Source organism: Scophthalmus maximus, chromosome 2 (assembly GCF_022379125.1).
Source record: "Scophthalmus maximus strain ysfricsl-2021 chromosome 2, ASM2237912v1, whole genome shotgun sequence".
NCBI lineage: Eukaryota > Metazoa > Chordata > Actinopteri > Pleuronectiformes > Scophthalmidae > Scophthalmus > Scophthalmus maximus.
Genome location: NC_061516.1, coordinates 3,954,387 through 3,977,972, shown reverse-complemented (window position 1 = coordinate 3,977,972; position 23,586 = coordinate 3,954,387). Strand labels below are relative to the sequence as shown.

Sequence of the window (23,586 nt, the reverse complement as noted above, 5' to 3'; positions counted from 1 at the left end):
TGTTTCCTTTGCTTCTCCTTTTTGAGCTATACTGGTCACAAAGAGACATTGTAATATGATAGTGTTGGAGTGTATGGCGACATTAAAACCATGTAAAATAAGATGACACGGCTGCAAGAAAACACCAATGAGTTTTTCTGTATTGGGTGTTTTACAGGGGAAAGCTGAGAAACAATGAGCTTTAGTAATCTCATACCCTCTCCAAAGGATGAGTCCGTGGAGGTGGAGGACGTTGGCGTCGGCAGCAGTTCTTCTGAGTGGCTGGGAACCTTCACAGCATCAGATTCTGTCTCTGAACTCTCACTGTGCCGACTGTACCCATACAAAAGTACATAGAAAATCATTACAATATTTTCAACCAATATCACCAAATCATACCATGTAATTTACGAAGTCTGAGAGTCGAACGACCTGTCACTGGTGGGGAAACTTCCAGACAGAGAGCATGGCTGGGTCCCGGTGTTCTTCTCCTTCGCGGCCATGACAGGTAGAGAGGTAGAGACGGGGATCACACACTGAGGAGGGCTGTCTCTCACTGTGAAATCTGAAGGGAAAAGAGAATTCTCCTAGGTGAGACTAACCCCAAATTAGCATACATGACACTGACATCCCCAGGGCAACCACAAAGAAATGTTACAAACAGGAAGTTTCATGCACAACGCGATAGCGAGAGCTCAACGACAGAACGGATCGTGGCCGTTGACCCTGGTCTTGTAAACTCACTCTGTGGGAGGGATGCCGTCCTGTTCTTCACCATTGTCACGGAATATTTTTCCTGAAGTTTCTGAGTAATACAAATGAGAGAGGCTGGTCAGAGGGTATAAACAAATGATACAAGGACACATTTCCATAAGAGATGAGCAGCCAAAACCCTTCCTCCCCAACACTCACCTTCAAACACGGGGGCAAAGACTCCTTACAGCCCTTGTGGATGATGGCAGTGCAACCTAGGGTGAGGACATTTTTTGTATTTTGTTTTTTTTGTTGTTTTATGCAAAAAATATGAGTCCAAACCTCTTTGAGTTAAAATATTACTCACTGGAGCAATGCAGCAGGTCCTTTCCAGATGCTGGTTTGTCACATACGATACACATGGTGGGGCCCAAACAGGGCCCTGTTGCGAAGCGATGTCCATTCAGCTGCCTATCCTTGGCTTCTCTCTCCTTCCCCTTCCCCTTAAGCAACCATGTCAGAGACATGCGTGTAAACGAAGAGGCCACATAGATGGACAAAACACCTGGTTACAAATTACAAACTAAGAACTCAGGCTATATGAGGCCCTTATTCCTGCCTCTAGACACGCGGTCAAATTTCTTTTTGCAGAGAAAAACTCGTGAAGGTGGATAAATGAGCCTGGAAGGAATCCCCGCCTTTTTTTTCCAAACCGTAATAAGGTTCAATGACAAGGAAATGAAGCACGGCATAAACAACAGATGCGGGTCAGAGAGGGCTTCCAGTCTCTGTGCTGACTCAACAACAGGGGATTAATCATTAAAAGGGAAGAGGCTGGACACCATGTTTGGTCACTCTGACCTTGGGTTATTACCAGAAACATTTCCTGGTTCAGCTTCCCAACAGCAAAAAGATAGTCACATATTCCATGCGTGAGACTAGCGCCTCCAACAAAACAGTCCCCTTTTATCACATTTGTATTAAAACATTAGCAATTTTTTTTTACAAATCTATTGTAGGGAACGTGCGAATGCAATGCTCATATGAAAATGAGTGTTATTCATAGTTTTAATGTAATTTCAAGTTTTGATGGGTGTAACACAGAGGCGCGGTCTGTTTGTGGTCTGTGTTTACCTTGGTTTTGTTGCGTGTACTAGACATCCTGCTCTTGAGAAAACTGAAGGTGCGGATGACTTTGTACTTCTCTGACTCAACTTTGGTTGGGATACTGTACTTATCCAGCTCCTCCTCTTCAATCCTGTGGAAGATATCGTCAGGGCAATGTGAATTTGTGTTCTTTTAATTAAAACCATTAAAAATGTCAGTGCCGTGTTAGTCGTTAAAGTCTTGGTTCTCTTCTTGCTGAGTCCACAAGGCAACAAAGGCTGTACAAGCCTGTGTACTGTAGCGTGCGGCAGTATATTCTTATATGGTTAAAGTGCACGAGCATATCACTGGTTCAAGCAACCACCTGCCATAAAAGAAACAATTCATCATATTATACCATTTAATCTGGTATTGCACTTTTGTTTGTTAGGGAAAGAAGTTAAAATGAAGTCCAGATAACACAAAAGAAATCCTTTTGTTAGCCTACGCGTGTGCTCATTCTCTGCGGCCCCTGCGCTGTTAAAGTAAATTCAAATTAGTAGATTGTTAGAGACATGCATAACGACAATGGCGGGCTGCTGTGCAATGTTAAAAGAAAATAAGTTTGCACGTTCTATGCTGAGAGGAGAGGAGAGGTTGCGGTTTATTGTTGTTAGGTGGTGAACGTTTAATACTGCAAGTAGAGTTGTGGGGTTTTTAAAGTTAGTTTATATTGGACGGTTAAGGAAGCTTCAGGCCCCATCACATACTCTTTGAGGAACTCAGACAGCGTGAGGTGTTGGAGCGACTCTGCCAGCTCCATGCTTCCCTCATCATCAGCAGACTGGGCACGATTACGGAACCTAATCTCCCTGTAAAGAACAGCGCACATATACTTTTAAATGCTACAATCAAACATAAAGATCCTCTAACTAATGATTCATTTCACTGTGGATTCACCTGGACAGTCATTTCGTGATTAATTGATTGATGTTTTCTTTTTTTAAACATCAAAATACCCTAAAACGTAAAGCTATGTTATTAAGCGTCTTATGTGCCGGACCCCAGAAATATTAAATTTGTATATAATGTTAGTCCAAGAAAAGGAGGAACTTCTCACATTTGAGAACATGTAACCAGCAAAAGTATTTTGCTTGATATATAACTTAACAATACATTGGTTATCCAAATAGTTGCAAATTAATTTTCATTTGATTGACAAATAGACCAATAGTTGCAGTTCTGCTTGAACAAAGCACAAAATCAGTTCAATCAAATCGATCGATAAGAAATAAGGTGTTTCAGACTTGTACACTTTCTTTTACCCATGAGTTTGGTATATTCCACTAGGGGGAGCTACTGAAGCGTGGCAGTTCAATAAGGGTATTTATCAGGTATTTATACATTTATTCAAGTGGCAGAGGAAACATCCATTGGCATCATTCCTAATGGATCAACAGGGAAATTAGGCTGGAACAGGAAGTGGAAAGGATGTCCTTTTTTTTTCTAAATCAGTGCCACTCCTCTTAGAGCAGACAGAGGCACACTGTAACTTTTTGTGATTATCTTATACTTAAGTCTGCAGTGATTTTTAATTTGTTAAGCATAATTTCCCCTATGTATACAGTAAAATCATCATGCATGCTGATGTATCATATCTGTAAATGAGCCACATAGAGGCAAGATGACACTGTGAGCCACAGATGTAAAACAGTAGCACAGGGTCACGCTGATATTTGCACCTCACTCCCTCTGTTGTCACTAGAGAAGAAGAAAAGGATCGGAAACACGCACTCACACACGTGAAACCATCTCTGCTTCAGAAGGACCAAAGAGCCCTAAGTGTCCCCGCTGTCACCTGTCAACCTAGTCGTCATGGTTACGCACATATGCTACCCTCCACACTGAGGATTACATATCTGGTGAAAGGTAGTGTCATGTTTATTGAGAGTGAAAGCCCTAATGAGCGAGCGATTCACAGAGAAACACTGAAACTCAAAAAGACAAGGCAATACAGTGTTTCCCCTACCATTGAATTGGGGGGGGGGCGCACCGCCCCTCCAACGGGAGGGGCTTTTTGGGGGGTATTTAACATATAATGCCAAGCAGAAGTAATTTATGCTCACTTTCCTTATACACCTTGTTCCTCATTTCTGTATAAAAGATTGTGGATGAAACTTAACGTGATTTGTGAAACCTGACCCCAAACCAGTAAACCTAGGGGAAACACTGCAATATAATGTCATAAGACTCAAGCTAATTAAATTCAAAGCATAAATACCTTTTCTCATGTGACTGCTCTGAAATACTGCAGGCTCTTTGCTCTGTGAACAATAAGCAGAGAAAAAAAACACGACACTCAGTAAGACTCATTAAGAAGCTTCATTCTTTCTCTACATTTTTTTTTTTTTTTCCAGAATGAAAACATGACAACGGCCAGCCGGGTTTCATTTACATGCCAGAGGAGCGGTTCACTATGTGAACAAGTTTATATGGAAGCATATAAATACAACCGCAAATGATGATGCCCGCATACATAACCAGAACAGAACAAGACACATAAAAGCTGCAGCAGAAAGCAGACACACAGTGCTGACCCTTCCGAGACCCCTCACATGTCTCATCCGGCTGCAGAACAATCAGTTATCGTTTCTTTTCATCGCAACAAACCTGATTTCTTCTTGAGCCCCTGCCGCCAGTCTGATCACAACAAGGGTGTTCGGTTATTAGGCAAGCCACACACAGACACACACATCTGCTCGGAACCCACATGCAACGCACGCCAAGGTTACTACAGCTTTGTGATTTCAATTTAATTCTCCGATTTTGGTTTCAATTCACCACTCTGATCCCAACCAAGTTGAACTCTTTTCCCCATTGTTTCATACTTTAGCATGAAAATACTGGCAGATTTTAGAAGTTAAGATGGTCAGGGGAAAGGAGGCAGTTGATATGAGATTTTCATTTCATGTTAAGGTGGGGTGCTTCATTCGTGTTTTCAAATAATGTCGGATAAATGCTCAAACATTTCGTAAGTAGCTGGCAGTCGTGATAGAACGTCATGTTCCCTCTACACACGGGACCAAATCAAAATGTCAGAATCAGTTTTGGTTCACACATGCTGTACAACTGTTTAAGCTCTATAAAGCTACTTTGAGACATCGATGGAGTCCGGACATTTTCCCAGGGGGCTTTATGCGAGAAACGCAAATGTCCATGTCTACGGACATTGTCCTGACTCAATCTTCCGGACATTTTAGGGTTAATGTCTTAAAACAGCTTAGTACTCTGTGCAAAAGTTAGAGTTATTTAATAGTCACCATTTTAAGTTGAAATGGCGAGAGTTATTGGCCACTAAAGTCCAATCTGCACCCTCACTTTAGCTCTGTTTGGTCTCCACTAACTCCAGGACGAAACACTTGCCTCTTTGGCGGCTAAATGTTGTACCACGTTCCCCAGCTAGTGGCAAATGTTGTGTGTCGGCTGTTTGCTGCTTTGTACAGTGGATTCATCTGAGCGTTTTAAGTGTAAAAACAACTGCGAGAGGGAACCCAAACCGTCAAAGTTGCCGCCCAGGAAACCAGAACAATGATCTGAAGCTGTCAGGGGTTGGTGGCGACAACTCTCGGTCGGCTTTTCAATTTCAGCAGTCGAATCAGTTTACGATAATAACCTTGACTTCCCAGACGCACGCATATGAGCGCTGACAGTGACGGCGACGTGCCGGCCTTGCAGGGCCTTGGCGCGGTGTGGCGGCTACAGGGTTCCAGTACTTACTACCAGGGTGGAGCAGAGACAGAGATTTAGACAGAGAGAGGGCCTGAAGGAGAGATCGGCTGTGGCTGACACTGTGGAGCACGGCATCTACAGGGAACAGTGGACAGAGGGCGGCTCACACATCAACTACAGAGGGAGCAAACTATCACCACGCACAGACTGAGAGCCGTTGACTCGCGTAATAAATCTGACTATTGTCACTTCTACAAATACACACATCTTTGGCTTAAACTGGTCATGTTACACGGTATTAAATCTGAATGCACAGTGTGATGTCGATCAAAAACCTATAAGCCTCGCTCTCGCCATGTCATGTCTTGCCACCGGGACCAAAAAAAAGAAGAGAATAGCGTTCTCCCGGTATATCCCCAGTGATGGAAATGGCAGAATGTGGAAAAGCCAAATTGACAAAAACAACCTCACAAGAAAAAAATTATCTCGTTTCAATCTATTCATTGATTAGTAATCGCCAACTATTGTAATAATCGATTAAGCGTTTTTTATGAGAAAAAAAAAGGCAAAAGTCTATCTTTCAGCTTCTTAAATGTGAATATCTTCTGGTTTCTTTGCTCCTCTATGACAGTAAACTCAATATCTTTGGCGTGCAGATAAAACAAAACATCGTATTGTGGTAAAGGGAAACATGATCGACATTTTTCACCATGCTATGACATTTTATGGACCAAAAAACTGCTCGATTATCGTGAAAATAATCGACAAATTAATCAATAATGAAAATAATCGTTAGTTGCGATTAAAGCCAAGAGACAAAACAAGAGTGAACCTCAGACGGACATTTAACCCGTGGATAGAGTTCCGGGATTTGGGAGGCTTCAACTACATCAGAGCCAGGCTTGCTAAGCTGACTGTCTTCTCACTGGAGCTTCCTATTTAGGAGGATGGACGTGAGAGCGGTATTTATCTTCTCATCTAGCACTCTGCAACAAAGCAAATTGGCTTGTTGCCCAAAAAAACCCGCTGAACTATACCTACAAGCACATACATTTACAGGGAGTTAATATTAAATTGTAATTGATATTAATAGAGAGGGTGTCTACAGTTGGAAGCTAGTTAAACATTAACTATTAATTAAAATAAGATCAGTCTCTCTCGGGAGGGTGCCACATTAGTGATCATCAAAAAAGTGAAGTGGAAATATTGTTAGGCATGTGTAAGACTATAGCCAGTTGTGGTGGTTATCAGTCCAAGTGTTACTGACCAGGGCTGGTATCTGAAGCGGGATTGTCCCGGGCAAAACGAGCAGGCCGCAACCTGATTTTTGGGGAGGAGTAGGAATAGGAACGCAGTCGAATCCCCTGGTCCTCCAGTTCCTAACCAAGGAAAAAAAACAATCATTCAGAGCAAAAACACAAGACTTCAAACAATGCCTCTCATTATACAAAAGAGAAGTGGAAATATCCGTCAAGAGCATTTGACAACTGAGATAGTGGTTTACTTTTGTGGCGGGCTCACACGCCGCGGAGGCAGACTTGGTACGAGTGCAAGAAAGGTCAGACGCGGGACAAACGGCGTCCTTTTGGTCTTCACTCTTCGCAACATTTGTCGCGGCGCTCTCCTCCTCACTGTCCACCTCCAGAGCCACTAAACTGGGACTGGAGTAATAAATGATGAGTTGCACACAGAGACACCCGCAACTCAACAAGCCTTCTGAAGGACAACTCTCTGAGTTTCCATTACCTGAGGTCGCAGGCATCCATGGGTGGACTGTCTCTCTCATTGGTCTGCTCAGAGGAGGTGGGACAGCTCAGCCTGGCAGGGGCCTGGTCAGCGGGTGAGAGAGGCGGAGAGTGGCATACAGAGTAGGGGCAGAGGTTTTCTGAATAGGCTGGAGGAGTGTCAGTGGCGAGCGGGAGGTCTTGTGACTCCGACGAATCCCATAAGCCGCTGTCCGTCCCGGTGCTGTCCCTTGTCACACCGCCGATATTGCACTTGAGGTCAACATCATCCGCCTGTGGCGAAAGAAAGATGCATTGAGTTCAAAAACTGTATCGAAATATCCAATTCTGCGTTTAAATAGAGTGTACGATGCACAACCTGCGACCGCTGAGTGGTTTTCTTATCGCTGCTGTTGATTGTGGAGAGCAGAGGGTCTGTATCATGCTGGGTGAACTGGCTCTCGGCTCTACCCGTCTTCACAGCATGCCCACAGACTGTGATGAACATATAGCACAACCTCAGCATAGCTTCAGGACAAAAGAATGCGCACAGAATCACATAGTCTCCCCTTCCTTTTGCCACGTAAGAAGAGCTCACCTCACTGACGCAACGTGGCGAAAGGCCACTCCTACATAATGTGTCCCACCATCAGCCAGATACCTGAACGTCTCAAGATATCAGCTCTCACATTAAAATAACCAAATATTTTAACCAACCGAGAAATTTCATTATTTTGAAGCAGACAACAAAAGGAAAAGACACGAGAAAATAGAAACATGTCATACTATCAGATTTTTAAATCATATTTACTTCAGGACCAATCTTCTGTTGTTGTTTATTTTGGTGATATGGGAACTATTTTTTAAACCATCGTTCATTGATCTTTCATTGCTTAAATGTCGAGGCTTAGAGTGAAGAAAAGGAAATATGATCAGGCACGCATACCTACTCCCTGTTTGACCTTTAAAGGTTTTGTTTTCATAGAACCCTCTCATATCATCCTAACCAACAGGGTGTCTGTTTTCGGAGGAAAAAAAGGTGGATTAGAGTCTTGCATTGAGTCACGCTCTCTTTCATGTGTCACGTTTGCGTGACGATGTTTATCTGCACTCACTCTTTGTGATATTCATAAATAAAGACCAAATCTTAACACCATTTTACTCCTGTGTTTAACATTATCAGTGAAAAATCCCGTCTTCTTTTTTTATCCACATTAGCAGTCCAGCTCTAGGAACGACACAGCACCATCTTCAGTCAAAATTCTACTTTGTTCAAAAGTACAATTCTATTATGACAAAACTAATGATACTATTCATTTAGCATGCAAATCGCATGAATAATGTCTATAAGTAAAAGCCTTAGAGAGCTGCTAGCATGGCTGGAGAAGACATATTAATTCGTTACATGCGTTAATATAGCTGAATAATTATTACAAATGCATTAACATGTAAACAGCATTTTAATGTTGTACTGCAGCTGATTTCTCCTTTATATTAGTGCTGCAATGATTAACTGTTTAGTCAATTAGTCGAAAACTATTCTGATAATCAAACAATCATTTTAGTCAATTTAAAAAGAAGAAAAAAAAGCCAAGGATTTGCTAATTTAATTCCTCTAACGTTAGTGCTTTTCATTGTATTCACATGATAGTAAACTGAATATCTTTGAATTGTGGAACTTTGGAAAAAGAGAAACTCATGCCACCTTGGTCTGTGGGAAATTGTAACTTGTGGTTTTTTTTTAAACAAAACACTTGATTAAATGCAGAAATAAATATTAGTTGCAGCTCTGCTTATACTATACTGTTGGGTGTGTAATCCATAAGGATGCACGGGAAAGATGATTACAAGTGTTTTGTATAAATTTTAAACCGTGCTAGTAATTATCTTTAGTAGTAATAAAATAGAAGTAAAAGTAGCATAAAGTAAAGCACCCTCAAAATGTACTAGTACAGTGCTTAAGTAAACTAGAGTAAAGATACCATGAACAGCATATGTGTTGATGCACTTTGTACCACTGTTGACATTACTATATCAACAAAAGTGGTGGATGGTATTTCTGCTACAACAATGTGGAAAATTACCTCTTGATTAGATGCCATGTTATAGAACTCTGTGCACTTTCCACCCAGACTTTGATGTCTGGATCAGCCGAGCCTGCACTAATGTAAGGGAAATCCTGGGCATCACAGAGGCATTTCCTCCTCTGCTGCTCTCACACAGTGAACACATTAACATGGAGCTCAGATAGGCAGCGCAAGGCCAACTTCTTATATCCATTCATTGCATTTATCTTGTTTTCTGCCTTATTGGCTCAAATCAAACTGCCAGTGTGTACGCAGCTTTATGCACAGACACAAACATATCTTATCTGTTCTGAAAGCATTAGTCACAGCAAGTAGGCGTAATTGTCAAACTGGCCAGCACTGACAATAACTGACTCGACTGAGTTATGTCAGTGTTACAAGAGAAACCTTTCCCATAGCTTGGACAGATTTGCCGAAAAAAATACAACACAGCATTAACTCTGGATGACAGCTTTGTCCCATAGTAGCCTCGAGGCCCTGTCATCACAACAGAAGCATTCAGCTCAACAGTGAGTTTGATGACTTGAGCAACACAGCAGAAATCTGGGCTCACTGCCTGGCATTGTCACTCGTCAATTCTGCACAAATACAGACCATCATATATGCGCACTCACACACATACTCCGGTTTATGCCCACATTTTACAGGCTCCATTCGGCAGCAGCAGAGTCTCTTTAGATTTTACAGCAAACTCTTTATTCCTCCACAACAACACACAGGAAACTGGCATTCACAGTAACCGCAGCAACACCTGAAACACATTTGGGCATCCTCCTCACAGCTTTTACTAGCCAGGGAGCATTTGCTCTGTCTAAGCTTATACAATCTTGTGAGCACGCACGTGTTTAAAGAGAATTCAAGGTTAATGTATGTGGTTGGCCTAAAATGTCAGCTTTTGTATGCCTGGGACGTTTGAGCTTGTTAACATCAGCCCCCTCCCCCGTCTCACTTCAAGTACACAGCTCCCATGTCCGACCCAGGGGAGTCGTGCGGGTGGGGGGTTGGCAGGGGGACAGGCTCGAGTGGGGCATCTCCCAGCTCAGACAGAGTTTGAGTTAGACAAGAGTGACCCCATTCCTGTCTTTGTCCCAGTGACAGGGCAGATTCCTGGGCTCCGAGACTGAGTCATTGTGGGGGCCGAGCAGGAAAAGAACCAACCTGCACCGCCTAAAGACATAATATGCCCATTTAATCAAACAAATCTGCTCCTAAATCCCAGATGAAAGTGCATCTGTCTGTGTCTGTTTAGCAGTAGGTGTATTGATTTCCTATGATGTGATTCAGAGCTCTGCATAATGTGCCAGCACCACAAGAGAGAGGATTCAGTCAGGGCTTCTCAACCAGCTTAGTATGCATTGTTCCCACACCCTGCTGTTCAGTACAGCCACAAATATGTTGTTGTGTGTTTGAAAAAAAAAATCCATTCATCATTTAAGCCAGATGCCAGAGTATCATTGCCATAATATTCAAATGGAAACAGTATTTAGGGCTGAACAAGTTGCATTTGTTTTTGTCGTAAATCCTTTGTCTATCATAAATCATTGCGGAAGAGAAGAGAAGAGAAGAGAAGAATTACCAGATAATGAGGATGGGTACTCTTTTACATCATCGTCGTCATCCAAAGACAGAACAAGCTGCTCTTCAAAAACCTTTCAACAGAACAGAAAAAAGAAAAGAAAACATGGCTTGACAAGTTGCACACAAGAACCCGTAACAAACTTGAGCAGCAAATCTATGAACCTTTGCAGCACACAGTGCTCTCGCTACCTCAAACTAGCACGTATATTTGTAAGTATACTCACGTTGTCCACCAGCACATGCTCCTCCACTCGGATCTCCTTGCTAATGCCTGTGAGAAATAAGAATATTTAACTAGAAGTTGATGCATGGCACACTATCTCCTCCCTCCCCTCCCCAGGAGAGTCGTGTGGACAGCACAACATCAGGTCCTCAGGATGGGACTCCACCATCCAATAATGGAAAACTGGCCAATGAGATGTTGTACTTGTCCAAACCAGCAGGTCCAGAGGAAGAGCACATGCTCCCGACTGTGTGGTTGTTATTTCGAGAGGATTAATGGACGGCTGCTGAAGTCCGGACAGGGTTAAGGTCAATACTGAGGTACACTTCCTGCTTCTCTTTATGAGTCGTTACTGCCGTCTCTATGGTTACCAAAAAGAGTGGCCACAGGTTAAGTGAGAGCAAGCGTGTGTGTGAGCGAGGCACTGGAAGCTTTGGAAATCTGAAAGGATCCTTTTTTCTTTGTGTGTGGTTGCATGCCAGCCTGAGCATGTCACCCCAGGGAAGAAAAAACAATCGACCCCCCCTGTAATCTCAGAAGAAGAGCAAACGCACGTGTGGAGGAGAGTGGGCCTTTTATGGCATCTGCTGGAGGTGTTTTCTTAGTCCCTTCAGGTTGAAAGTGATGAATATCTGACCGACTAAATGTTTGCTCAAGTGAACCTGTGGTGGTTCCACACTTCGTCTTTCTGCACTTACATACCACCATACACAGACAGACAGCAAACATGTGAGCTGTCGGTGCAAGCAGAGACCAGTGTGATGGCTACACTAGAGCTGCAAGTGAAATTTATTTGCATTATTTGGTAATCTGTTAATTATTACTTAAGATGAATCAGATAATTGTTTAGTCTCTGAAAGGTCAGATTAAAGTAAAAAACAGAAGGGCCATGTCATATTCCCACATATAAAGGAAATGTCTTTGAATTGCTTGTTTTGGCTGACAAAACAATATTTATTTAATTCCATAAAGGCATTAAAAGGGTAATACTACTACACAGTGAAGCAGACTTTATTCACTTACAAGCATGTCATTGTGTGTGTGTGTGTATGTGTGTGTGTGTGTGTGTGTGTGTGTGTGTGTGTGTCTGGCTGCATGACATTTTTTTTCAAAGCTCATGTTACACAGCTGTTCACAGGTAGGTGGGACACATGAGGGAGTACACAGAGTCTGGATTAAGCTCATCTCTCTTGTTTCGATGTGTCAACTTGCCACTTGTAATAATCGATCTCCTAAAATCAGTCCCTCTACAACTGCTTTTAATTATTTCTGTACAATTGAACTCAAAGTGACCTTTTTCCTCTAATAAAAAGTATCATGTGATGTGTAAAACACATTATCAGATTACTGCAAATAAGTCTGAAGGTAATAAATGGCGACTATAAACAGGAATTCCATGCTTGATATCGCACTGAGTAATTGAATAAGTCACCGTACCTTCAACATTAGAAAGGACTTCATCTTTGCTTCTCTTGTCTATCTCAGTATCAGCTCTGAGCATATTGATCTGAAACAAATGCACGCATGATTACAACACAGTCACACTGAAAGACATACATAGAAACTTGCGGAAAATAGCTAAATACATAAGATTATGACATTATTCAATCATATGGCCGTTAAAAATGATGTACATGCGAATACTGCTGTTACCTGACCTGTCTGTCTTTACCCCATCTTCCACTTTGATTTACTAGCTGCAATAGCCGCAGTGTTTTGTTTACCGTTACTTACTTAACTCTTATCAAAATGTCAAATTGCATGTTAAATGGTGTGAGAGTCAAGCGCTTACTGTTTACACAAGTCCAAACAAAACCTGCTCAAACTGCCTTATCGACAGCAAAGTTCATGATGCACACATGATCCATGGGAATATTTATTAGTCATTTCTGTCCTATATGCAGCAGTAGATTACACTAAAGAGTGACTACGATAAAGATTTTAAATGAAGGTGTTCCCCGTGGTCTGCTCTCACCAGTCTTAGGATGCTGCGGTCTTCCAGTCTGTCTCGGAGGACCACGATGTCCTCTTGAGGGCAGCTGCCGGGAGCCTGTCGAACAGTCAGGGTCAGAGAGTTTGTCCCAGGACAAAACCTCAGCATGCGGGAGCTGTCGGACCACACGCTGAACACACCTGGGGCAGGATCGGCCACAGGACCTGGAGAACTGATGAGGAGGGAGGAAGAAGCAAACGCACCCTTAAGAACAATATAGATTGAGATTAAGTGAATTTAATGAGAAAAGAAAGGAGTCACCCCTACGAGTAGGCCTTTAACGAAGCTCTCATTGTTATAGCAGTTGCATATGTTTTTTTCTCTACTGCCAAGCTCTCAAGCTTTGTCTGTGCAACTTTTTCACTGCAGGTGGAAATGTTGAGCATGACTGGGCATACACTGAACACATTTTAGGTGTTTCAATAAGAATTTTGTCTGCATGTCCACTCTTATCTAACTACTCCATATGCAATTCCTGTTACCATCGAATGACATCGAAACACTAGTGTTTCTGTTCACTGCTTGAGCAGATATGAGTGGTTGTCTATACAGCAAAGATAGTTTCAACTGTGAGTTTAATGTTTTCCTTTGCTGGTTGAGAGGATTGGTGAAGTATATGTGTTATTTCACATATGGAGTGCAACAAATGGCTCTGATCGGCTCATAAAATGAAACTTCATGTTTGATATTTGCATGTGTGGTCTTCTAACTACGTGGAAGGCGTCCCCGCCACTGCACATAATGTCTGTGTCATGGCTAATGTGATTTTAGATTATGTGTTGTTTCTAGCAGCTCATCAATATAATAAGAAGGGAACAGCATGATCTACCCTAGCGATAAAATAAAATAAAAAGGTTCCAGACAGCTTAAAGAGTTCAGGGAGTTCCCATTAAAAGGGCTCCTGGAAGCCATTAAAAGTGTCTGTCTGAGAAACTGAAAGAAAACACTGTACTTTATGTAAACATCTGTGTATTACAGTAGTATTCTCATTAATAAGCATTGGACAACAGATATTTTAACGTCCTAGCCTTACGCTGCCAACACCATGAACAAAGCATGTTGTCCATCCTTCTGAGCCAGCTGGAGGGGGGTGTCTCCCTCCTGATTGGGTAAGGTCAATGCTCTTTGACCTCTCGGTTGGTGGATTAAGAAGCGGGAGAGATGGACCAAACCCAAACGCACCGCAAGGTGAAGCAGGGTTTCTTTGGGCTGAATCTCAGCAACTGGAGTGAGACATAAGGAAACGAGAGATATGAGCAGATGTCTAAAATACAATAAGTGCTAAAAAAGTTAAATAAAATCTAATCAGCATTTAAATAAAATGTTATGCAAAGCATCTTAAGATAAGTCAACATAGAGCAGTTCCATGTCATGTACAGGTGAATGAACATAGTGATCTATAGGTCTTCAGAACAACAAGCTGCACTTATTTACATCGAACCTCTGTATCAGCCTTCAAGGCATGCAGATACAGATCCTCTGTTAAGTACAGAATGTATGGTATGTGTGGTATAAGCACATTGTGCAGATGAAGGAATGAAGGGCTCTTGGCTATGTAAGGTCCACAGCTTATCTATAACAGCACTATCTGGAGAAACTGGACTTGTTTTCAGTGAGCCAACACCTGCTCTGAAACATCTGCTGCCTCATGCCTCATGTTCACTGGAGAAAAAATAAGTGTACGGGTAAATAACCAATCCTGACTCCCTGCGAAGGATGCATTCACATACACTTTCTGCAACAGATTGGTATGTCTATGCTGACAGATCAAAACTGCCTGGCCAAAAACCTCCACATACACACTTGTTGTTCTTAAGGCAGTGTGTGAAAGACTGTGGTACTACATCTTTGGACCTTCCCTGTAAGTGTGGGTGAGTGGGTGAAGGTTGCCATGGCACTATCCTTCAAACAATGTGCACAAGAATTCAACTGTTATTTTCTCTTCAATTTGCCTCTGGAGCCCTGAGTTGAGCTGAAACAGCCCGTCACCTCCAAAATGGCGGTGCTTATTGTGACCCAGTTTCAACTGAGTGAGGAGGGTGAATCCTGAACATGCTCTTCATGCAAAGTTCAGCACACACGAATGGCATTGTTAAATTCACCAGTAAACAGTGCACCGAGGGACTAGGGGGCAAACAGCTACTTTGCATTTACACCATGGGCATTTGTATTTACTGCGCAAGCCTGCATGGACAATAATGTATGATGAAAAGACAGTCACTAAAACTATATGGTGTTAAACATGGGGCTGTAGCTGTTTCCAGACATTAAACTCTGGGAAAAGGTCCGGAAAATGGGGTCCAGACCCTACCGTACACATAAAAAAGAGTAGACAAGAGATTGTCCGGGTCAGACGCATTTACAACGGCAGGAAAAATTACGGAACATTCAGGCGAAGGGCGGCGGCTGAATGGAGCGTCCACTCACTTGCCATGAATCTTCCGGGGATTTTCCTGCTTTATTCTCACATGGCAGCTCATTCGAACATATCCCGAAAAATGTCCGTAGCAAATTTGCATTTGCATTTAGGTGCATGTCTAAAAGCAGCTTCTGAAAACATATTGCTTTTCAGCTCATGCTGAATAGAAAACAGTCTGGAATTATAAGGAGGCAATTAGTATCCGTACCAAATACAGCACAACTACTGTTGAACTTTTCAACTTTGAATCTCATTGAAAATACACCAATGTATGACCTCGGAACACTGCTAGTGTCTCTTGTCCATTTTTGAATTATCATATATGATAAATAACAACAAAACTTCTGAGGCGAGACACAACTCTGACACAGCTAAGGTGTATAGGAGCGGGAGTCCGGTGCAGGAGAGGATTGTGGGAGTGGATTTTAATAGACACAGAGGTCTGCAAGACAACTCTAATCTGACGGAGGAGGAATAATGGCAGTAATTGCTCTGTCTTTGGAGAACACCGGCCTCTGCGTGGCTGGCTGGCTGGTCTGGCGCATCATGTGATATAAGAGCTGGGCTGTACAGTCAAATCTCATGTTGGGTCTGAAACCTGCTGAACACCAGAGCCCCATGGCAATGATATTAACCTGAAGGACTGTTTCCACGGTAAATGGTGGGTTCATCACAATAACAAAAAAGAAAAAATCCCTTCTCATAACTTATCATTCCTTAACTTCCCTCTAATGATCAATTGGATTTGGCTCTAATTTGCCCAGGAGATATTTATAGAGATCTTTAATCTTCATCAGTTACTTCCATCATCCATCTGCTATACCGCTTAACCTTTGGGGGTTGCGGGGGGGCTGGGGCCGATCCCAGCTAACATTGGACAAGCGGCGAAGTACACATTAGCATTCATTGCAGAGTGGAATCCCTGACATTTGACCCCTGAGGATGATCCACAAAGCAGCAGTAGATGGGAGACTAAAATGAATCCACAGACTTCCTGAGTGTGCTTTGTTTGATTTAGACTGGTTTGGTTTTTGAAGTCATAATCATTTATTGAGCGCAACATGAAAGTGTCAGAAAGCATCAATGAAAGGGCAGGTCTTACTAAAGAGTCTACAAATTTACCTCTGACAAGTAAAAACCTACATGACTGCAGCTCGTGACTTAAACTCTCACTTCCTGTCTCATTACCTTCCCTTTGCTGACTGTCAGTGTTTTTCCACTGCGGAGGGTAATCCATGTTGGCCATAGCCTGTGTGATCTTCTCATCCAGCTGCAGGAGACCAGCATCTTCACTCCTACTTTCTCTGACTTGCAAATCATCTTCATCACCCTCATCCTGGTCCAACACTCCAGCAGAGTACTCCTCGTCAGCCGCCTGCACCCACACGGGAAACCTCTCCAGGACCTCAAGGTAGCTCTGGGTGCCAAGATGGTCCCTGTGTGCACTCAGATACTCTGCTGCTTCCTGGGCAACGTCCCTGAGGTATTCAAGAGACGCCTCGCCCTCACATGGCTTGACTCGGTTCTCTGCGTAAATGTAGGATGTGACAGAGACAACTTCGGCAAGGTCATGGCCTATGGAATATAGAGAAAATCATGACAGATCTCAAGAGTCAAGTGAGGCAATGAAGAATGAAACCTGTTATTAACTGTGTGAAGTTGACTGAAGGACCCACCGGGAACTGTGAAGCAAAGGTTCATCCCATCATCTCCTCGTTTTGCTGCTGTCGTATGTGTTAGTCTTGAACCTTGTAGAACAACATAAAACTCTGTGTCTTCAGGAGCGATGGCTTGCAACTTTACATTGGCCTCCACTTGTCCCTGAGATGAGAAAAAGAGAACCCAGGTGCAGTTGCCTTTACAACACAACCAAAGCAAATGAGGCGTCTTTCATTGGTGAAGTTATCTACAGTATATCATCAATTCACTCAATTATCACATTCGAATGGTTCCAATTCTAAGTGGAAAATAAGAAACAGGGCGTGACAAATCAGTCAAATTCACAAAGTTTTTGCAGTGGATGGAAGGAGGAAAATGGGGCAGCAGGGGAAAAAAGAAGAAGAAAGACACCAGACATTTTCTCACAATGGGGGAGAGCTACACCATACTGTGCGTGTACTTCATGATCCACCTTCATAATGAAATTCATTATTTCTGTCACATCATTGTTTTTTTATTGACCTCATGTAAATCAACTGTGAATAACAAGGATTTGATTATAGTATATGGTTTGCTTCATACGACTAAACTTTGCAGTTTAATGACATTTCTGAAGGTTGTTTTCTGTTGGGCTCTGTGTAAGTTCTATTGACATTTACTGTTCATGATTGTAGCTTTTAGACTATGGGTTAACATTTGTGTTCCATTTATATATAAGTATTTGGATTTATTTGGATTTAGATGTCTTACTGGGCGAGAAGAGAAGCAGAAAGATTAGATTACACAGGAGCATATGTTGTGTGTACAACAGACAAAGATCAAGATTTTCTCTCGGGGCTACCTCTACTACTCACATTATTCAGTGCATCTTGCAGGTTTCTGCAGCATAGAAAATGTCTGGGTATCATATTTGTACTTAAAAAAATCAAAGTAAAGGTTTTCGACCTGCATATTAATATAGATGACCCAACAATAGAACCCAAACGATTAAGTCCATGTCCTCCAGAGACTGAACTTTGCAGGAGGGTTAGCTCAGAGTGTATCTTTCAAGAAGGATCACATACTTGTAGTCCCACGCTTTTGCAATCTTATCTTCTGTTTTCTTGTGCTCAGCTTTATCTTGTGATTTATGGGCCATCCTTAATTCAACTCTTATTGTTAGCACTCTGGGCTAAAACATCAATCATGTTTAAATGTATTTTTAGTGCCTGCATCATCTTAACATTTAAAGGACAACAACCATTTCTTCTTAGGCCAGCCGGTACTGCAGTTTGTGGCTTCTCTGTGCATTGCTGTGGTCCAGAGTCTTAATTCCTGTAACAGTTTTGCAGGATCTCGCTAAATACAAGGGACCGAAACATACACAGTTGACAATTACAGTTTAGGGTGTGTATGGATTAAATATAATCGACATTATTACATTTAAACAAGACATAGAGTCTATATCCACGCTAGCTGCTCAGTGAGGCTGTACTTAGGCACAGCAGTGCTTTGGGCTAAAAGCATAATAATACTTACAATGGCGATGCTTTCATTTTGATGTTTAGTTGTGCCGTTCACCATATAGTGACTACGGTCTTATTTTTGCTAGAATTTGGCAGGAAAGGTCATATTTCTTTTTAAGCTGGATTTAAGAGAATGGGTTCATTCTTTTAGATTTGACCAAGTATGAACTGGAAAGTCGAGTTCTAAGTACAGAAAGAGGTTGACCGGAATGTCCTTTGACTTTTCTTCTGGTATTTGTTTTCTGGCATGGTTTAAAATAAAATGAGAGATGTCCTGCATGCTACTACATTAGGTTAACTCTTCTGGACATACTAAGGGGTATGGTGGGAGAGTACATGATGTTATTTTCAAAATGTAATTACAGGTCAATGACTTCTCAAAACAACCTCATAAGGAAAGTCGAAATGCTCCTGGCTAACCAATCAATGAAGTGGTTAATTTAAAGTCTACAATTCTGACAGAATTTTCCAACTGACATCCGTCTCCCTTTGCACTCACTCTGTCCCTAAACTCTCTGGCGCTTCCCAGAGTTGCCTGTTGTGTCCCGGCCAGAGTGGTGCAATGCAACTGATCTCATATGTTTGAGGCTGATAATAGAGGTCTGACTCAAGCTGCAGCTTCTCAGCTTGTATTGCACACTAAGTGGTGAGCTGCAGGACCACTTTGTGCACACTTAGCACTGCTAATGTTATCGCCAATTGTTTTTCCACATAACAGAAAGATAAGATGTCCGTGTGTGGTTTGTGCTGCGAGACTGATTTTTCTTGCAAGACTAGCTAGACACAGGGTATGAATCTTCATTTAGAAAAGGAGAACAATCATTATTATATACTACAGTATTATTATTAATTGTTAATATATATAATTTTTTTCATTTGACAGGATTTATTAATGCTTTCAAAATTAACAAACGAATTCATCCTAAGCACTGTAGGGACTTCCTTCTGCCACTTTTTGCATACATTTGTCCACAGATAGGGTCCATTATCCTTTATCTGTCACCAGACAAGTCATATTCTAATAAATCCTTAACATCAAGAAGCATTTATTCATTATCTGTCTATGGCATTTTATTCATATTGTCTTCCAGCTACTAGATCTAAATGTCTATGAAGGACACAGGAACATATGTGAACACTTCTTTCTAATATCCTTTGATTTTGTTTTCAGTCCCCCAAGGATGTTGTAGTTCTCATTTAATTGCCCCAACAATCTGCAACAGCCTCAGATAATATTGCTTTACACCAGAGACAATTTGATCAGAGTGAACGTGCTTGATCCTAATTGTATCTCCTTTGCCTCAGGGAAAAGGAAGGAGGGAGGTTGGCTGGTGATAAGATGTCAGACTGATGTGATCTATGGCCTTTTCTCATTGGCGTTATCATCACACAGCCTTATCCAGTGACAATGAAATATTCAACACCTTGTGGTTTTACCTCATGCCTCCCATATGGGCAGTTTTAAGGTCAAACGTAATGTGATGGAACATAAACATGAGGAGGTTTTTCAAATATGGATAAGCTTGATACAAATGTAAAAGCAAACTGTGCTGTTTAGTATAGTCATATTTAATAATTGTTATTTTTATGTAATACTGTTTTTTATCAAAACACAATCCAAAGATGCACCAGTGACAGGATTTTGTAATCTCCATGTGTTGTTGTCCGATCAGCAGGCAAAAACAACATCGGATCTGCTGCCTGTGGTCTCCAGGAAACCAGCAGTGATCAGCTCTCCAGCTCTCTGCCATGATCTCTTGAGTGCAACACGTAGGTGACGTCAGGGGAGCAAGATCACTGCCAGTGCAACAACAAAAACAGCTCCAATAACAGTCAGTTGTCTTAGTAGGAAGACAGGCTTGACGTCAGCAGGGACAGAGTATTTTTGTTAACACTTTTATTTCAGTGTAGTTTTGACACAAGTGAGATTTTTCATTGTCTCATAAATAAAAGGCCTGCAATGCTCGTAAAACAAAACAGACTCCTGTTGGAATCACTATAAATCATTATAACATAATGGTTTGCCTTTGATCAAAAACCCCTCAGATGGCACTGAGAAAAGCACACGCTTGGACCATTCTCCCAACACCCACGTGCTCAGTTCGTCTTATACACGTCCAAACCAGTTAATACATCAAGCAAAGCATTTTTCAAACGAGCAATTCGAAGTGACGCCATACCACAGTGACACATAGACACATTCATATGTGACTTAAAAGAAAGTCAGTGGACCAGAATCCCATTGGAGTCTTGAGGGTGACAACTAGCACTGTACTGTAGGCCTGTTCTCATACTCAGCGCAAACACATACCTCCCATTTAATCTGCTGTGCAAATGAGATACTAATACCCAGTGTACATGTCAGGAAAGGCAGTCGGTAAAACTAGGGTGGTGTCACCAACATTTCACATCAATGAAAGGGGCTGCGGAGTATAGAGTTAATGTTATCTAATGAAGACAAGAAGTAGTTTGATTTCATGCAAAATGTTTGCTGAAATAAATAATCACGAAGATTAACAGTGATATTTTAGGTTTGCTATACTTGAGATAGTCAATTAAATAAGAGCACGGAGCCTCAAGGAGGTTTTTTGTGGGGTTTTTTTTTAATGACTGGATTATCAATAAAATGTCTGACAACGCAAGGTTGTCTGTTGGTTCAACATGTGAAAAGCATGGTAAACACAATCAGTACAGCACTACAAATCATAAACCAGAAAAGAATACATAGCTAACTTAAAGAGAGTTCGATAACTATCGCCCTCAAACCGCACTGGACGCTGAATTTACATGGTCGAAAAAGGGATGGAGCTAATCCATTGCGCTATACTGAGATAACCGCTGCTTGCACAGAAACCAGACAGGGCCATGCCAGCGGCTCTGCGGGACTTCACGAAGGCCCAGTGGCGTTGTGCAACACTGTGCTAACACGCTCACGCTGACAATTCGTGACGACGTTCAGCATGTGCAGTCTGTTTACCGTTTCCACATGTAGCATGCTAGTTACGCTAATGTGTTAATTCGTACAACGTGCAGATTTGGGAATGTCACTTCTCTTGGGATTTAGTGTTTGATGATGACACTAAATGAAAATGTAGGCATAGAAGTAGTAGTGTGTGTGTGTGTGTGTGGGGGGGGGGGGGGGGGGGGGGGGGCAATGCTCTCTGAATCCAAAATGTCCACCTGAGACATCTTCAAAATGTACATACTGTACATATTGCTTTCAGGGTGCTGGCTTCACCTGATGGAAGAGCAGCACAGGCTCTTAAGGCCTTACAGCTCATGGGGCTGGTGTGGCTTGAACTGAACAGAGCGTGAAGGCGAAGCGAACTGCAAACTGCACATTTGTGGGACGGACTTGCTGAGCAATATTTGATTTCCATTTCCCGTCGTAAAAAGAACGCCACAGCAGGGTGTGTGGCTGCTGAGTCAACAAAAAAAAAAAAAGGTTATTAAATTGAATTCAACAGGATGATCCCATGATTCCTTGTTTTTTGGGAAATCTTTCTAAGAAATATGCTTTAGTGAGACATTGAATCGTGTAAAATAGAATAACAGCAGGAAAGGTGTTCTAAAACGTTTGACCAGCCGTGTGCACACCTGGACAACAAAATCACTTTGTCATGAAGTCCTGCACTGAAGTGCAATAATTAAAAACCCTCATTAAATACAGGAACCCCAACACTTTCTGCCTGCAATTGAATGCAACCATTTATCCATTGATCAGGCCTAACAATATCTCCTGTGGGTCTGACACTATTTTTAACATGTGGAGGTGTACCATAAAACTTTACAAGGCATGTTACAATAACAGCCTTTATATCACAGCAGTGTGCCGGGGCTTGCCTACACAAAGGCCGGCATTGAAATCTGGATCTCATTCGGCAGTGAGAGTTCCTCCTGTTGAGCTGTGACCTTAGAGGGTGGAGACGCCACTTCCTCTTAATGGAGAGGTGCATGTGTATGGGGCTGTAGAGCCCACAATGACTCACATGCCAGGGTTTCAGCGTGCTCCTCAATCAGCCTCTACGAGCGAGTACAAGCAAAGGTTTGGGAGCCAGCCTCCCGCCCCCCTGTCTGAAACTGGTGACACAGCAAAACAAGCCGACACACCAGAAATCTGGCAACGCTTCAGTAACTGGCCCACCCACGCTTCCACGCAGACAGGAGAATAGGGGTGAGAAAGAGGGAGAAACTTGTGGGATATGGAGGACTGAAGGGGAGGCCAAATGGAAGAAACGGAAGTAAGTGGAGTTCTACAATGTCAAAAAAAATGACAATAAATCTGAAATAAATGGGCATTTTCTCCTAGTTTGGCTCCCTTGTTCACTGTGGAAGCAATGCTTTCAGGGGGCCTTGTTAGTTGGTGAACAGGCTGTGAAAGGCCTGGCATCCCAAGGGACTGAAACCCTCCTGGCTTGGGTTTCACCTGCAACAGAAGGCTTGCCAGTCAACCACTGCACAGAGGGATAAAAACAGGATTGAGAGAGAGAGAGGGAGAGAGAGTGAGATAGGGGGGTGTTGGGGGGTTGGCTGGAGGGAAAGACTAGAGTGCTCTAATTCTGGAGAGAACAAAAAACAGAATTGGGTCTAAATGTGGGAGACTGATCCAAGGGAGCATTCAAGGTTCACGCATTTGCCCAACCACTCCCAAAAATACCAAAACAGACCCGTCAAGTAGACGAGGGAATCACAGACATGCAAAAAGATGTGGGCACTTACATATAGAGGCACCTCTCTTCTGTTAACCTCCATTTTCTCCCCATCCACCGGATGCCTAGGGAGGAAATAATCATGTTACTATAATATAATATAATATAATATAATATAATATATAAGATAAAACCAAAATGTCAACAGTTGTCTCCATTCATACAGTCTGATCCATGTCCACCTTACATTTGGAAATAGTAA

At 42.3% G+C, this 23,586-nt stretch overlaps 1 protein-coding gene across 5 annotated transcripts in view; it reads right to left on the bottom strand.

Annotated features, from left to right (window-relative positions):
* arhgef28a (Rho guanine nucleotide exchange factor (GEF) 28a) overlaps nt 1–23,586 on the bottom strand; it is a 42,426-nt gene that overhangs the window by 15,629 nt on the left and 3,211 nt on the right. For 2 of the 5 annotated variants that reach the window (XM_035625895.2, XM_035625894.2), the window contains exons 2-22: nt 23,395–23,449; nt 17,188–17,332; nt 16,700–17,086; nt 14,126–14,315; nt 13,075–13,264; nt 12,537–12,606; nt 11,101–11,147; nt 10,875–10,947; nt 7,591–7,706; nt 7,234–7,505; nt 6,992–7,148; nt 6,755–6,866; nt 5,536–5,622; nt 4,040–4,082; nt 2,529–2,630; nt 1,807–1,930; nt 1,040–1,175; nt 892–947; nt 724–784; nt 412–544; nt 197–312 (exon numbers count right to left, since the gene is read on the bottom strand). In XM_035625895.2, the coding sequence (XP_035481788.2) occupies nt 197–312; nt 412–544; nt 724–784; nt 892–947; nt 1,040–1,175; nt 1,807–1,930; nt 2,529–2,630; nt 4,040–4,082; nt 5,536–5,622; nt 6,755–6,866; nt 6,992–7,148; nt 7,234–7,505; nt 7,591–7,706; nt 10,875–10,947; nt 11,101–11,147; nt 12,537–12,606; nt 13,075–13,264; nt 14,126–14,315; nt 16,700–17,086; nt 17,188–17,332; nt 23,395–23,427 (2,650 nt within the window). In that variant the 5' untranslated portion in view covers nt 23,428–23,449. The remainder of the gene's footprint in view (nt 1–196; nt 313–411; nt 545–723; nt 785–891; nt 948–1,039; nt 1,176–1,806; nt 1,931–2,528; nt 2,631–4,039; nt 4,083–5,535; nt 5,623–6,754; nt 6,867–6,991; nt 7,149–7,233; nt 7,506–7,590; nt 7,707–10,874; nt 10,948–11,100; nt 11,148–12,536; nt 12,607–13,074; nt 13,265–14,125; nt 14,316–16,699; nt 17,087–17,187; nt 17,333–23,394; nt 23,450–23,586) is intronic. The other 3 variants (XM_035625898.2, XM_035625897.2, XM_035625899.2) reach the window with 3 other exon arrangements.